The following is a 15,217-nucleotide window of genomic DNA, read 5'->3' as shown; positions in this document are numbered from 1 at the left end:
CTTCTTTATTTTTAAATTTGTTTTCATCTACTCAAGGAAGGCTTCTTGAATATATTACCCTATTTGCATCAGTCATAATGTCTTATAGCTTTTGCTTCATTCTTGATTCAAGTGGGTTTTTCCCTCTTATGATCAATTTATTTGAAGTAAACTATTATGTTCTCTTAAAAGTAAAATTGAAGAATAAGATCCTTTGACTTCTTAACATTATAATTATGATAGATTGGGGAATTTCAGAGTTGAAAGAATGTCAGAAGTCATAACATCCCTTTCAGCTTGTCATCCAGTCTCTGTTTGGAGATACCCTAATAATGGGGAACCCAGAGAAAGGAAAATTTGGCTGACTTTAGCCCCCTTCCTTTCACATATTTGGATATAGCTCTCATAGTTCCTTTCACTAAGTCTTTCTTTCCAAGGATAAATGTCCCCAATTTGTTAAATGAATCTCATCATATGTTCCCCAGCCTTCTCACTTTCTTATGTTGTCTTCCCTTGGTTCTCTGTTCCTTTGAACATAATTCAGTTTGTCTTTGTCCTTCTGTGGTCCAATCATGAAGTTTATAAAGTATTCTCCCAGAATGTCAGTTGGAAGGCTCCTCAGAGGCCTTTTCCTTCCTACATGGACTTAATAATGGTCATCTAGCTTTTGTTCAGTGATCTACACTGAAGAGGAGACAACTCTATCCTGAAGCAGTCCGTTGAACTTTACATTGAGCCTAAGTTTGCTTCTCTCTAACTTTTACTCATTGTTCCTATTTCTCCCCTCTGGAGCCAAATAGGCCAAGTTCAGCCCTATCATACTCCGTTCTCCCCCATCCTATCTTCTCTTCTTTTAGATTAAAAATTCCTTCTCCCTTCTTTCCATTAATATATTTTTTTATTTTTCTTCTTCCCACAAAATTGCATCCAGATTGTCCGACGAGGAATGCCCCCAGGAGGAGGAGGGGAAGTTTTCTTTTCCTGTCCTGTGAGGAAACTGTTGAAACCCATTCAGCTCACAGACCCTGGCAAAATCAAACGTATCCGAGGAATGGCGTATCCTTTTAATCTGGCAGCAATAATAATGGCGCCTCATGTTTGTAGAGTATTTTTAAAATTTCGAAATCATTCCTTTTACAACAAATCTACAGGGAAGGTAGAGCAAATATTGCTATTCCCAATATGCATATGAAAATATTGAGACCCAGAGAATTGAATGACTACTGATTTAGAATCTAGTTAGATGTAGAAGAAATGTTGACTTGGAGGGCATGGGTTTAAATCTTTTTTAATGTTTTAGATAAACAATTAAGGTAAAAACAAAGGTCCATTTCAACAGCAGAACTTTTTTTTAAAACACATTTACTGTTACCATTCAAATGATGACAAGCTTACATGATTTCTTGATATCTCTTTTTCAAGGATACATATAGAAAAAGTTATCTTTATGAATAGTAACAAAGGGATTTTTTCAGCTTTTATTATAAGATGACACAAAAAGCTTATTCAGTAGAAGTAATTTCATTGCTATTTTTTGCGGGGAAATCACAAACTTTTGTGCAAACAATACTAGCCTTGTAAGCATTAATAGCGTAACTTCTTAAAAAATGATGTAAACAATAATTCTAGACCTACATCTCCCTTAAAATAAGTGGATTTGAATCTTAATTCTGATTACTTCCTGTGTGAGCCAGAGAGTCTTTTGGTCACTAGGGGTCTCAGAGTCCTTATCTGTAAAATTAGACTGTTGATCTTGATTGCCAAGGGCCCTTTCTGCCTATTAAAATGGGAGCTAACAACCCAAGTGTCTGGAATCTAAGAACAATGGTTTTTCTCTTCTACTTCCCCCTACTGGACATATTTTGTCACTCTATCACAGTCCAAAGTCTCTATCTTGGATCCAGATGCCCCAGTGGGTGGGATTCTGTTCACTTTGATTTTCCTAGCAAAGTTAACTATGTAGATTGGTTATCATGGTAGAATTTTAGAGCTGGGAGCGTACTTAAAATATTATTTTAGTTCACAACCCTTCTACTGACATGTGGCTGTCATGGGCAATTGACCCAGATTTCTTCTATGGGCTTTTTTCTTGGTTCTGAATGTAGCGGAACTATAATTTAGGGCTGTAAAGAAGGGAAGCAGTATGAGGTGATATAGAGATTTGTAATCGGAGGACCCAGATTCAAATCTCAGCTCAGTTACTCATCAGATGCTTGGCTTGAAGCAAGTTATTCTTCAGGCTTAGACAGGGCTCTTTTTATGGGAGGGGCTGGACTAGGTGTTCTGCAAGGTTATTTCCTTCTAAATGCTGTGAGATAATATCTGCTTATAATGTAATCTCTGGTTCTGGCACTGGCCTCTCCCTCTGTGTTTGTGAGTCATATTTTCCTAAGAGTGATTACTAGTCACCATGGGGCAGGTTAGGTCTCTCCTATAGAAAAACGTGTTGTATGTGATCAGACTATTTATTTCTATGTTCTAGCTTGTGGCTTTTTAATTCTAATGTTGACAAATTCTGTGTAACATCTTTTGTAACAAATACTTTATCTTCATTCATATAAACCATTTCATTGTTAAGGAAAATACCTGATTATAAAAAATTTTTAAGAGCACTAAGGGACTTTATTAAGTCCATCTAGGAAGGAGAAGGCCTCTAAGAATCCTTTCTCTTAAGAGGAAAAAGAAGTAAGCTGACCTGTTAATGTACTAGCAATTCCTTGACTCATTTGTTTTAAGTATCCATCTAGCTTTGCTTTCATTCTTTTTCTTACCTCAAAGTCCATAAAAACATCCTAAATATCAGATAAACTCCTAAAGAAACAGCTCAGGGATTTCTGATTATGTGACTCACTATTGAAAAAGTTACTTTTAGGAAAATGTCACTCAACAAACACAGAAGGAGAGGTCAGGGCTATTGAAAAAATCTTTGAATGCCCTTGCCATCATCATTTGGTCATAATGTTACACCTCAGTGGACCTCAGTGCAAAAGAGGGAGAGGGAACTTCTTTTTTTTATTTTTTAAAAATAGCTTTTTATTTTTCAAAACACATGCAAAAATAGTTTTTGTCATTCATCCTTGCAAAACCTTGTGTTCTAAATTTTTCTCTCTCCCTTTCCACCTCCCTTTTCCCCTAGACAGCAAGTAATCCAATATAGGTTAAACATGTGCAGTCCTTCTTGTAACTCTATAAAAGTTACAAAATAACATTGTAACTGAGAGGAGAGAAATGGGCAAGGTTAATGTTCTCATAATCTTTCCTTATCCATTAGGGTTCAGATTTTCTTCTGCTATTTTAGTACAAAAAGGCTAGAAAGTCATTCTGTTATATCCTCAAGTAGGCTAGAACTGTGATTTCTAGCAAATATTGTCTTTCTTATTACAGAATCTTGTTTTGGTAAAAATCATTTGGAGGTCCTTTGAGTTTTGTTGTAATGGGATTTTTAAAAATTCATATTAGCTTAAAATCATTTGTAGAATGTTTTTTGTCCCCCTGCTATTCCCAAGCATCCATATGCTGGTCAGTTGATTGTGGAGTGTGGCCTGCCTGAGATTTTTAGCAAAATATATTTTGTCTAATTAACTAGTACACATGAAGCGGCTGTCACTTACAGGGGGCCTCAGCTTCTCAAAAAAGGAGGAGTGCTTCCGTCATGTCGCTGACTGCCACCAGGTGTCATAATAACAGGTAGACTTGGAATAGTTAAGAACTGCAATTGTTTAAAATTGTCTATGTCCAGGGATTTCTGACTATGTGATCTACCACTGAAAAACCCCTTAGATGCCTTTGCCATCATCACTTGGTGATGATATTAAGGACCTCAGTGCAAAAGAGGGAGAGGGAACGTCTTTTTTTTTTTTTTTTTTTTAATAATAGTTTTTTATGTTCCCAAATATATACAAAGATAGTTTTCAACATTCACCCTTGCAAAACCTTGTGTTCCAAATTTTTCTCCCTCCCTTCCCTAGACAGCAAGTAATCCAATATAGTTTAAATATGTGCAGTTCTTCTAAACATATTTCCACATTCATCATGCTTCACAAGAAAAATCAGATCAAAAGGGAAAAAGCACAAACAACAACAAAAAAAATAAAAATATTATGTTGTGATCCACATTCAGTCCCCATATTCCTCCCTGGATGCAGATGACTCTCTCTATCACAAGTCTTTTGGAACTGGCCTGAATCACCTCATTGTTGAAAAGAGCTATGTCCATCACAACTGATCATCACCTAATCTTATTTTGCCGTGTATAATGATCATTTCACTTAGCAGCAGTTCGTGTAAGCCTCTCCAACCCTCTCTGAAATCTTTCTGCTGGTCTCTTACAGAACAATAATATTCTATAATATTCATATGCCATAACTTATTCAGCCATTCTCCAACTGATGGGCATCAACAATAAGATGATTCAGGCCAGTTCCACATGATCTTGGGATGAAGAGAGTCATCTTCACCCAGAGAGAGAACTGTGGGGACTGAGTGTGGTTCACAACATGGTATTTTCACCCTTTTTGTTTTCTTTCTCATTCTTTTTCCTTTTTGATCTGATTTTTCTTGTGCAGTATGATAATTGTGGAATTATGTATAGAATTACACATGTTTAACATAGATTGGATTGCTATCTAAGGGAGGGAGAAAAATTTGGAACACAAGGCTTTGGAAAAGTGAATGTTGAAAATTATCTATGTGTATGTTTTGAAAATAAACAGCTTTAATTAAAAAAAATAAATTTTGCATCTTCTCAGGGCCTTGCTTAGGTCTTTACATCTAGAAGGTGATTAATGACTGTTGAACGGCTAGTTTATAGGGCAGTTGGAAAATTGCTTAGTGGCCCATTCATAACAAAGTGAAAGAATTTGGAGTCAGAGGCCCTGTGTTTGAATTCTCACTCTCCTGCTTTATCCCTTGTGCGTTCTTGGGTTTCATTTTTCCCCGTCTGTAAAGTGAGGGAGGCTAAAACTGCTGGTCCAAGTCTCCTTCTAAATCTTAACTCTTGTGATTTAAGTACCATAAAGCCTTTAAGTTGACACATCTGTTATTGCCCACCTGGTAGGCTATTAGTATTTTATGGATGTAGATTTCTGTCAGTTTGAATACCCAGGCAATTGATACCCAGTTAATACCAATTAGTTACGTGGGTAGTATCAAATTTAAAGCATCTCAGGCTGATGGGAGAGTCTATTTTTCAAAGCCTCTCTCAAACCCTTCAGAAATATGAACTTAGTAGCCATCTGCAGTGGCCTAGTCCTGCCTTTCAAATCCTCACTCAGATGGTAAAGCCAGTTGTAGCCAACCATTGTCTGAATATTTATTTCACTTTCAGTTTAGCAAATCTCCCCTCCCCCCCCCCCCCAAAAAAAATCATTTTCATTTAGTTTTGCTTTATTATTTGAACTAGAGAGGGAGAGAATATCTGTGTAGTTGGTCAGCTTTTTGGCTGGTTATCTGCAGGACTGGTTTAAATTTAGGTCTGTGCTTGGTGGTATGTTTTCTTCTCTGAGGATTTGTTTTGGCAGAAATTAACCTGTTGCTGCTTTTATGGTTTTTAGCTCTGAATTTTCTCCTCTCTCTCAACTTTTGCCCCTCTTTGGAGCTTTAATAAAAATGTTCTCTTGGGTCCCGGAGAGGACAGATGTTGGTTTTCTGCTAAAGGCAGGGCCAGGATAGTAGTGTGACCTCTTATTCAGGTATTCTCCTTCTTATCTGCCTGATAGAGAAAGAGAAAGAGTGGGAGGGAGGGCAGGGGAGACAGAGATAAAAAGAGACAGGGAGAGATGGAGAAGGAAAGACAGAGAGAGAATGGAACATTTTGTTATTGTTACATGGAATTGCACCAGCAAAGAAAGGAAGAGATGGAGAAGGAAGACAGAGAATAGGACATTTTGTTATTGCTACATAGAATTGCACCAGCAACATTGGGACAAAGTCTTTTTGGTCTAGTGCATGTCAGATAAACAAGCTGGGGTGGAGGCTGATGAAGGCAGTAGTAGATCTCGTGATCTGATCATGTTTCTCCTTGTTGACTGACCCTGGGCTTCCCAGAGGCCTGATTTCCATAAAGAGAGCTTCCTTCTCCTGGCTCAGATCTCTTTCCAGATGCTATTGTGGGAAAGAATAGGAGGAAGGACACATACTGATGCTCCTCAATTCTTGACTGGATTTTTGAGAAACTATGAAGAACTCCTGCAGTTGTCAGAATGTCATTTACTTGCCTATACTCTTCCCCTATTTAAAAAAATTGATGCCTTTTTTTAAACCTCCTTTTCCCCAATCTTTGGAAGCAAAAAACGAAAACCACTAAAGTATAAATAACTTTTTAAAAGCCACCAAAAACAAAACCAGATAGAGTCTAGGCTAAGAGTTAAGAAGAATCAAATTCAAATCCTATCTCCAACACTTGATAGCTGTGTGAACTAAAGTAATTCCCTTAACGTTTCCAGGCTGGGTTTGGTCTCTGTAAAATGAAGGGATTAGACTTATTGGCCTGTGAGTTCCTTTGCAACTGTATCTCCTAGACCCTATGATCTCTTCTCTGAGAGGAAGCATATGTTCATCCTCTGTCATCCGTAACCAAAGCCGGTCATTGCAATTAATCTGACTTCAACTATTTTTTGATATTTTCAACTATAACATTGGAGTCATTATATTCTCGGCTTTTCATCACTTCATATATGTCTTCCCCTGTTCCTCTGGATTCTTCATATTCGTCATAGCAGCAATATTCCATTACATTCCTCTACTGCTACATTATGTTCAGCTGTTCCTTGATTAATGGGAACTAGTGTTTCCAGTTGCTTGTGACCACAAAGACTGCTGCTGTGAATATATGATCTAAGACTCAAAGGACTATAATAATAGCTAATATTTAAGTTTTGAGAAACATTCTGCATATGTGTATCTCATCTAATTCTCACAACAACCTTAAGAGAAAGATGTTGTTATTGTCTCTATTTTATACTTGAAGAAACTGAAGAAACTGAGGCAAACAGTCACATAGCAAGTGAAGTAGCATTTGAATTCAGATCTTCCTATCAAGCCTATACACTACACAAGCTGCCTCAATAATGTGTAAGCTGTGAGGAGAGACAGTTATTAACAAGGGGAATAAGTAAAAGCTTCATGGAGGAGTTAGTATAAGACTTTCATTAAAATTACCTGGAATCCTTTGCTCTAGTGGGTCAGAGAAATAAAAACTATCTTCTGGTTTTGTTTTGTTTTGTTTTGATTTGATTTGATTTTATTTTTTGCTTCTTGTTTTTATTATTATTATTATTAAAGCTTTTTATTTACAAAACATATACATGGGTAATTTTTCAACATTGACCCTTGCAAAGCCTTCTGTTCCAAATTATCTCCTCCTTTCCCCCACCCTTCCCCTAGAATGCAGGTAGTCCATCTTCTGGACTACCCAAATTCTGGGTAGTCTTAAAACCCATTTTCTGGAAGAGATAGACACTGAGGAAGTTCAGGACCTGTAACAAGACATTTCATCTGTGTCTCCGGTTTCTTCTCTAGAGAAAGAGGCCAAAAATATTGATTCTATTTTACATGATTGTCCCTCCCCTCCAAAAAAACCCAAAACAAAACAAAAAAAATAATAATAATAAGCTAAGATAATACCAGGAAAGAGCTGAAGGCACAGTGGAAATCTGAAGTAATTATTTTAAAGAAAAAAAAAGGATTTTACTCTGGGTTTTTTCCTGAAGAAAGGAAGAGAGTAGCCTCAACCAATCATGGAGATTCAAAATCTAATAAAAATTTCAATTAGGCTTTTATAAATAAGATGCCTGCCTTGGGGAAATAATGTGAATAAAGCCTGGGACTGTTTGTCTGCAATTGCTTATGGCCAAGGATGTGCTGTAACTAGACTTTGTGGGGCTTGAAGAATTCCTCTTAATTCTTTCCTCATTTTGGATCTTGGCCTTTGGAATCAATTAACAAATATTTATCAAGCATTTACTAACAAAGCACTATGAGGTTGTGAGGGAAATAGGAAAACAAATAATATGGTATAATGTAGACGTTTCTTCAACTGGGGTTTATTTCTCTATATTGGTAAAATCAGGGTCGTATCCCCCTTTATAATAACTCATATTTTTGTAACAGTTTAAGATTTACAAAGTACATTGCTGTCAACAACTTTATGAGTAATATATTATAGTTCCCATTTTACAGGAAAGAGAAATTGAGGCTCCAATCAAGTGATTTGCCAGTTCATACCAATAAAATAGTAAGTGTTAGGGCTATGTATCAGTTTTATCTTGTAATTAAGAAAACTGAGGCCCAGAGAAATCCAGTGACTTGCCCACCGTCACATAGATCCTCTGAATCATGGGCAAGTGGAGAAGAAGGCAAAGAAGTGTGAGGCAAGGCAGCATCTGTATCATCCCACTAATAGGAGGGAAAGGTAGATCTTATCCCAAACAAAGAAAGACTAAGTACCATATTGAGTATTTTACCCCAGGACTTTTTTCTACTTACAGCCTTTTCACCCAGAAAATTTTTGTATGACCTCAAGTTTATAGGTTTATAAAAGATTCCCACTTTCATTTATGAAACCCCATATTAGGTAACAAATCACAGTTTAAGAAACTGAGTTTATCCTAGAGGTCTTTCAGTAGGGAGCTACCAAAAGATAGGAAGGAGGGGAGGGTTATGGTTAGAGCTTAATTTTTTAAAATAGTATTTTCTTTTCCAAAAATATGTATAAATTGTTGTTAATATTCATTTAAAAAAAAAAAAAAACTTTGTGTTACAATTTTTTCTCCATTCCTCACCTCCCTCCTCCCAAGATAGCAAGTAATCTGATATAGATGAAATATGTTTTTAAACATTTCTATATTAATCATGTTATACAAGAAAATGAGATCAAAAGGGAAAAAACCATGAGAGAGAAAAAAAAAAAAAACAAGCAAACAAAAACAAAACGGTGAAAATACTATGCTTCAATACACATTCAATCTCCATAGTTCTCTCTCTGGATGCAGATGGCATTTTTTATCCCAAGTCTATTAGAGTTGCCTTGAATTGCTGCATTGTTGAAAAGGACCAAGTCTGTCACATTTGCTACCATGTTGCTTTTGTATACAATGTTCTCTTGGTTCTGTTAACTTCACTTAGCATCGGTTCATGTAAGTCTTTCCACACTTTTCTGAAATCAGCCCTACAGAGCTAAATTTGGGAAAGGAAAAAAAATCTGTTTGTTGGCTATGTATAGAATAGATTAGAGAAAGGAGAAACTAGACAGACCATTTGGAGTAGTCAGCTCTTTTTTTCATCAGGGATAGGCCTTGTATACTGCAGTTGACCTTCTGAGATCCTCATAAAAAGGGCCATCTGCCTTAAACATGTTGCCAGAGCCCAATCCTAAATCATGAGCTGAGTGGACCACTGGTCTGGTCCAGAATACTGGCTTTGCCCTTAAGTGACAGATTCATTGCTTTTGTAGATGGAGTTTGGACAAAGAACAGAATATCTTCTTAAAGATCTGAGTGGTTTGATAATGAGTTTTTTATTTATTGTACTATTAACAAGATAGTCTGAAATAAATGAAGTAATTGCAGGGGAGTGGAAGACAGATATGACCATTAAAGGATTGTTCAAAGACCTGAATTGTTAAGGAATTCCAGTGAGACACATTGGGGTGAGAAGGTGAGTAGCTATTGCAGCTTCCAAGTATAGTTACACTAAAAGAAGGTCATGGGATTTAGAGTTATGAGGATCTTCAGAGGTCATTTAGTCCAGGGGTGAGGAACATCCATCCTGCAGGCCATATAAGGCCCACAAAATCAATTGTTAAGTAAGGCAACACCAAGTGATGATAAACCAAAAATTAGGTACAGTAGCTTCTCACTGCTTGGATTCTGTAAGTTGATAATTTGGTATGGCTTGTGAAGGATATTATAAATATCCAAATAACTCTTGACAGAAAAGGTTCCCCACTCCTGGTGTAGTTTAGTCCCCTAATTTTATAGAGGAGGAAACCAAATACTAGAAGGTCACAAAGTTAGGATGCAAGCTTATGTCTGCTGGCTCTGGATTGGACTTTCCCCCCATGGCATTCATTCCAATGGTTTACTAAGCAGAAGATGGAAGCTTATTCAGGTCAAGAAAGTGATTTGCCTGGAGTCATCCAGCTAGGAAATAGAGTCAGAATTTGAACTCTGGGCATGTAAACAAATCCTGGGCTTTCTGCTGCTTCTGTGCATCCTTCTTCTCTCCCCTACTTTTTCCCCCTTCTCCTTTGTCTTCTGGGACCATGCAAACCAGTTCCTTAACTTCAGATTGCAGTTACTCTGTACGAGTGTCGCCTCAGATTGCCAATCGCATCGTGGAGTCTTCTCGGAGCATCCTTAACAAATTCATTCCCGATATTTATATTTACACAGACCACATGAAAGGGATCAATTCTGGAAAGTAAGTATCTGTGATGCTATTCAGAGATGAGGAAAAAGCCTCAAAATATGAACTTTTTATTATTTTCTTTGTTTTTTCTTGTGAAAGAAGATTATTGGGGACAGGGGAAAGGACTTGTCTCTTAAGCATAAACTATGGAAGTTGGTCTCAGAATCTCCACCCTTTCTTCTTCCTCCTCTCTCCCCCCTTCCCCTCCTTGTCCAGGGGCACACAGCTAATGAGTTTTTGAGACCGGATTTGTACCCATATCCTCCTGATTCCTGGGCTGGTTGTAGTATCCACTGTACTATCTAGCTGTCCAGAATCAATCTTCAACTAAATGCGCCCCTTTTGGGGGAATTATCAGTTTGTCAGCTGTGTATATAGAATTGATTAGAGAGGGGAAAAACAGGAAGCAGGGGTTCCAATTGGGTGGCTGTTGCAGCATTCCATTTGAGAGGTGATGAAGTTCAAGTATAAGTGGCGACAAGGGTACGGGTGCCATACTGTTGCTATAAAAAACATAACAGTGATCATTACAACAATAATAACAATGTGTTATTCATATAATAATGTCATAATTATTACTTTTGGTGGTAGTGTCAGTAATCATACATCATTTCTATCATATTTAAGGTTTACAGAGTGTTTTCTTTATGACAGCCCCTTGAGGAAGAGGACATGGGGTATCCCCATTTTACAGATGGGAAAGCAAAGGCTGAAAGATATGAAATGATTGTCCTAGTTTATATAGCTGGTAGACAGGATTTTGACTGAGTTCTTAGGACTCGGTTCTTAGGCCAATGATCATTCTGGAAGAAAAATAATTCTATCTGTTCTGAGTATACAATTCCAGTAAGACTCTGGATGTTGTCTCTTCGTGGTAAAAATAGCATTAGACTTTGAACGGTAACATCTGAGTCAGAATTCCAGTTCTGAAACTTCATAACTGTGTGTGTAGGGTCTCCTGTCTACCCAGTTAGATGGTAAATTTCTTGACAGCAGGGACCATTTCTTAAGTATATTAGGATTCTTTGTTCACCGTGTAGCTTGGGTACCAGTAGAAGGCATTTAATAGGCATTCGACTTAAATACATCTATTGATCACTCGAGATGATAGAGTCCCTTTCAGTCCAGCCCATTTATTTTGCACAAGAGGAAATTAAGTTCAAGGAAAGGGAAACTTGGAAGTATCCAAAGTGGCACAAATGGCAGAGCTGGGATTCTGTTCTGACTGCAAATCCAGATGGATCCAGCACTCAGTCAATAGGTTTTAAGTAGGCAATAGAGATTCACAATCCAACAATAACTGTTGGCCAGCCAAGATGCTCCCATTGAATAAGGCAACGTATCAGGTGAAATGGGAGGCTTTAATAGGAAAAAAGGAACTAAAATCCTGCCTTGTCTTTTGTAAGGGACCTAAATTGGAGCTACATACTCTTCTGAGCAGGAGGTGAGGAACCATAGGAAAAGACTTTAAAACATAGACTGTTAGGGCTACAAGGAACCTTGGAACATAGAATTACAGCTGAGAAGATCTCAGAACTTAGAATGTCCAAACTGGAAGATATCTTAAAGATTAATCATGTGGTCCAACTGCCCAGAAGAATAAAGAACTTGATGGAATGTTTCCCAAAAGCATTTTTTGCCTACTTGCTAATACTTTCTGTAGACTGTATAACTACGCGCTTGAAGTTATAGCTACATAAATTTTGTTGAGAGTATAAACTATTTGTGTCCAGAGAAAGAAGTGATAAATAGAAGTATGTATAGATTAGTTTTACATACATATTCTTATTTGTGTCTAATTATAGCTTTATCTAGGGTAGGGGTGAGAGAAGGGAAGGAAACAAGAGGGAACAAAAGAAATTTACATAATAACTTTATCATATATTTAAAAGAAATAGCAAGTTATACATAATAGATTTTCAGTTTCATGTGCAATTATATTTTTATACTGTTATGGATATGCTTTATTCCATAAATCAAAAATAAAATAAAATTTTAAAACTCTACATTAACAGAACAATAAATCAGATCCTGATCTGTAATATATTCTAATTTCCGAGATGAAAATGCTCACATAGAAAATTTTAATAATTGACTTTCAGATCCCTATGAGCTAACTTCAACCTACCCTTTATAAGTGTTTCACTTAATTAGAAATTTAATAACAATTATTTTTGTTACAATAAAGATGACTTGGCAAAAAAAAAAAAAAAAAATTAACCCAGCCGAGGAGAAAGATTGATCCCTCATTTTAAAAGTTGGAAGGGCCTCATAGTCTGTGCTGTTCATTTTCTAGAGGAAGAAACTGAATTCAGAGAGGTTAAATGATTTGCCTCTTAAAGGGAAAGAAGGAAAGGGAAGGGAAAGATGGTGGCAGGAGCAGCATGACGAGAATGAATGAACAAGGCCCTCCTGTGTCTGGCCTTTGGCGTTGCTAAAAGCTGAAGGCCCACCACAAACCAGCTGCAGTTCTGTTTTTGAAAAGTATTTGGCTCAGCTGGCTGTTCCAGGGCCAGCTTACACACGTGCTCCTGGTAGTCAGGAAATGAGCCTGCTTGGTGACCTGAGAAGGAGGTGGTGCTGTCTTGTTTGAGCACTAAGACTTTTTTAGCAGCCTCTTTGTAAAACCTTTGGGGTGTTAAATCCATGGTCTTAACCCTCGTGATGGTGAATCCAAAGTCACCCTCAGTGACAGGCCACATCTGTCATCACGAGTGTTATACAGGCAGTAGGTGGGCTCTTGGTAAATATTTGTTTCATAGAGTACTTAAAACCGGGTGGTCTTCTTTTTCATGAATGCCCTTTAAAAATTGTTTAACCATGTGGTTTAATATTTGTATAAGGTTAAACAGTATTTTAAAACTTGTCTAAATATCAGTGTGGTAGATTGAGAAGAAAGAGTGCTAAAATTGGCCCTCTAACCTGGGTTCTAATCTTGGTCCTGTTACTTATATATTAAATAAAGACTTTTAGTCAACTTAGTTACTTCTCTAGTTCTAACTTAGTTCTGAGGGGATTGGTCTAGCATTCAAGGTTCTTAGCCTTTTTTTAAAAATGTCCTAGACCAGGGGTCCTCAAACTTTTTAAATAGGGGGCCAGTTCACTGTCCCTCAGACTGTTGGAGGGCCGGACTATAGTAAAAAACAAAAACTTTGTTTTGTGGGCCTTTAAATAAAGAAACTTCATAGCCCTGGGTGAGGGGAATAAATGTCCTCAGCTGCCGAATCTGGCCCATGGGCTGTAGTTTGAGGACCCCTGTGAGATCTTCTGGCATTTTGGTAAAGTCTAGAAATCCCTTCTCAAAATACTATTATTTTTTTTTCCTTGCAAGTCTCATCCATTTCTTTTTTTTTTCCTTTCCTAAAATTTATTACTTATTTTTAGTATTGTTTTCATTTTAAATTTTGAGTTCCAAATTCTCTTCCTCTCACCCTTCCAGGCAATATGATATCAATTATACATATGAAATCATGCAAAACATTTCATATTAGCCCTTTTTTTTTCCAAAAGCAAGAAAAATGAAGTAAGAATTATACTTCAATTTGTACTCAGTTCATCACTTCTCTTTAGAGCTGGATAGAATCAAAATAATGTTTTTAATAAATAAAATTTAAAAATACAGGATTACAAAAGAATTATATTAAAATAGTTACTAAAATATTTTTTAAAAAACAAATTCACACTCACCAGATTAAAAATACTTGCTTGTGATAGTTGTGGAAATATGTATAAAAGGATTGTATGTGTTTAACATATGTTGCATTATTTGTTATATAGGGAAGGAGGTGGGGGAAAGCAAGGATGAAAAAATTTGGAACACAAGGTTTTGCAAGGGTGCAGTTGAAAATTATCTTTGCTTATATTTTGAAAATTAAAGATTATCATTTTTTAAAAATAAATCCTACTTGGTCACTAAAAAAAACTTAATTAGATGATCTCTAAAGTTTTTTTCTGTTTTAGGGAATCTAAGTTTTCCCTCTTTTTCTCATAGTTTTACATATGAAGTTCTTAAACATTGATTGTGAATCTAGAAGTGGCAACATGGAATAATGGGAAGGGGGCTAGTCTTGGAATCAGCAAGATCTGTCTGCATGTTTAAGCTTCTCCTTTGAGACATACTTGCTTTGTCAAGTTGGACAAGATAGGACCTTCTCAATGGCCCCAGACACACCTCTAAGATTATAAATTAAAGACTAGTTGCACTGGTGAAAGTGATTATCATATTGGAAGTCAGCCTCCTTCATCAAATGGACCCCATTCCTAACAAGCCATAAAACCTTATCTTAAGTATTTTGGGGGGACCTAGTTGGTAACTTTTGGTAGGGTATACCAGGGATTCCATTGTCAATTAATTAACAAAAACTTCAGAACTCCCTTTCCTCCAAATTGTTCTGGATTCTATAGTCACTTTTTTTTTTTTAATATGAAAACATAAATTGATGAAAAATCTTGTGTATTTAACAGAGATAAAGAGTCATCTCCAGGGACGCTTTTAAATAGTCTTCATTAGAGCTCTGTTAGATAAGCTTTTATTCATGAAAAGTTGTGGGCAATTGCAATTATTTTAAGCTTTCTGTTGGAATGTCTTAGTCCAGTGTAGCCAATGAGGTATGACCAGAGCAAACTGGGACTTGTTCTCTGGTAGGATTTGTATCTCTGGGCACTAGTCTGCTGGGACTGAAATTAGGGGTAAACTGATTGAATGGTTCAAACTAAATGGGATGGGGGGGAGAAGGAGGGGTAGAAAGAATACTACGCCACCATAAATCAGAAGGCCTACTTCTTCATTCTCTCAAATCAATTTCAGTTGTGCCTGACTATATCCTTTTTG

At 36.8% G+C, this 15,217-nt stretch overlaps 1 protein-coding gene across 1 annotated transcript in view; it reads left to right on the top strand.

The window, feature by feature from the left end:
* RCL1 (RNA terminal phosphate cyclase like 1) overlaps nt 1-15,217 on the top strand; it is a 64,079-nt gene that overhangs the window by 32,489 nt on the left and 16,373 nt on the right. Inside the window, exons 5-6 of the mRNA XM_051987784.1 lie at nt 911-1,035; nt 10,273-10,398. Coding sequence (XP_051843744.1) covers nt 911-1,035; nt 10,273-10,398 — 251 coding nt within the window. The remainder of the gene's footprint in view (nt 1-910; nt 1,036-10,272; nt 10,399-15,217) is intronic.

This window comes from Antechinus flavipes, chromosome 1 (genome assembly GCF_016432865.1).
Source record: "Antechinus flavipes isolate AdamAnt ecotype Samford, QLD, Australia chromosome 1, AdamAnt_v2, whole genome shotgun sequence".
NCBI lineage: Eukaryota > Metazoa > Chordata > Mammalia > Dasyuromorphia > Dasyuridae > Antechinus > Antechinus flavipes.
This window is presented reverse-complemented; position numbering and strand designations above follow the sequence as displayed.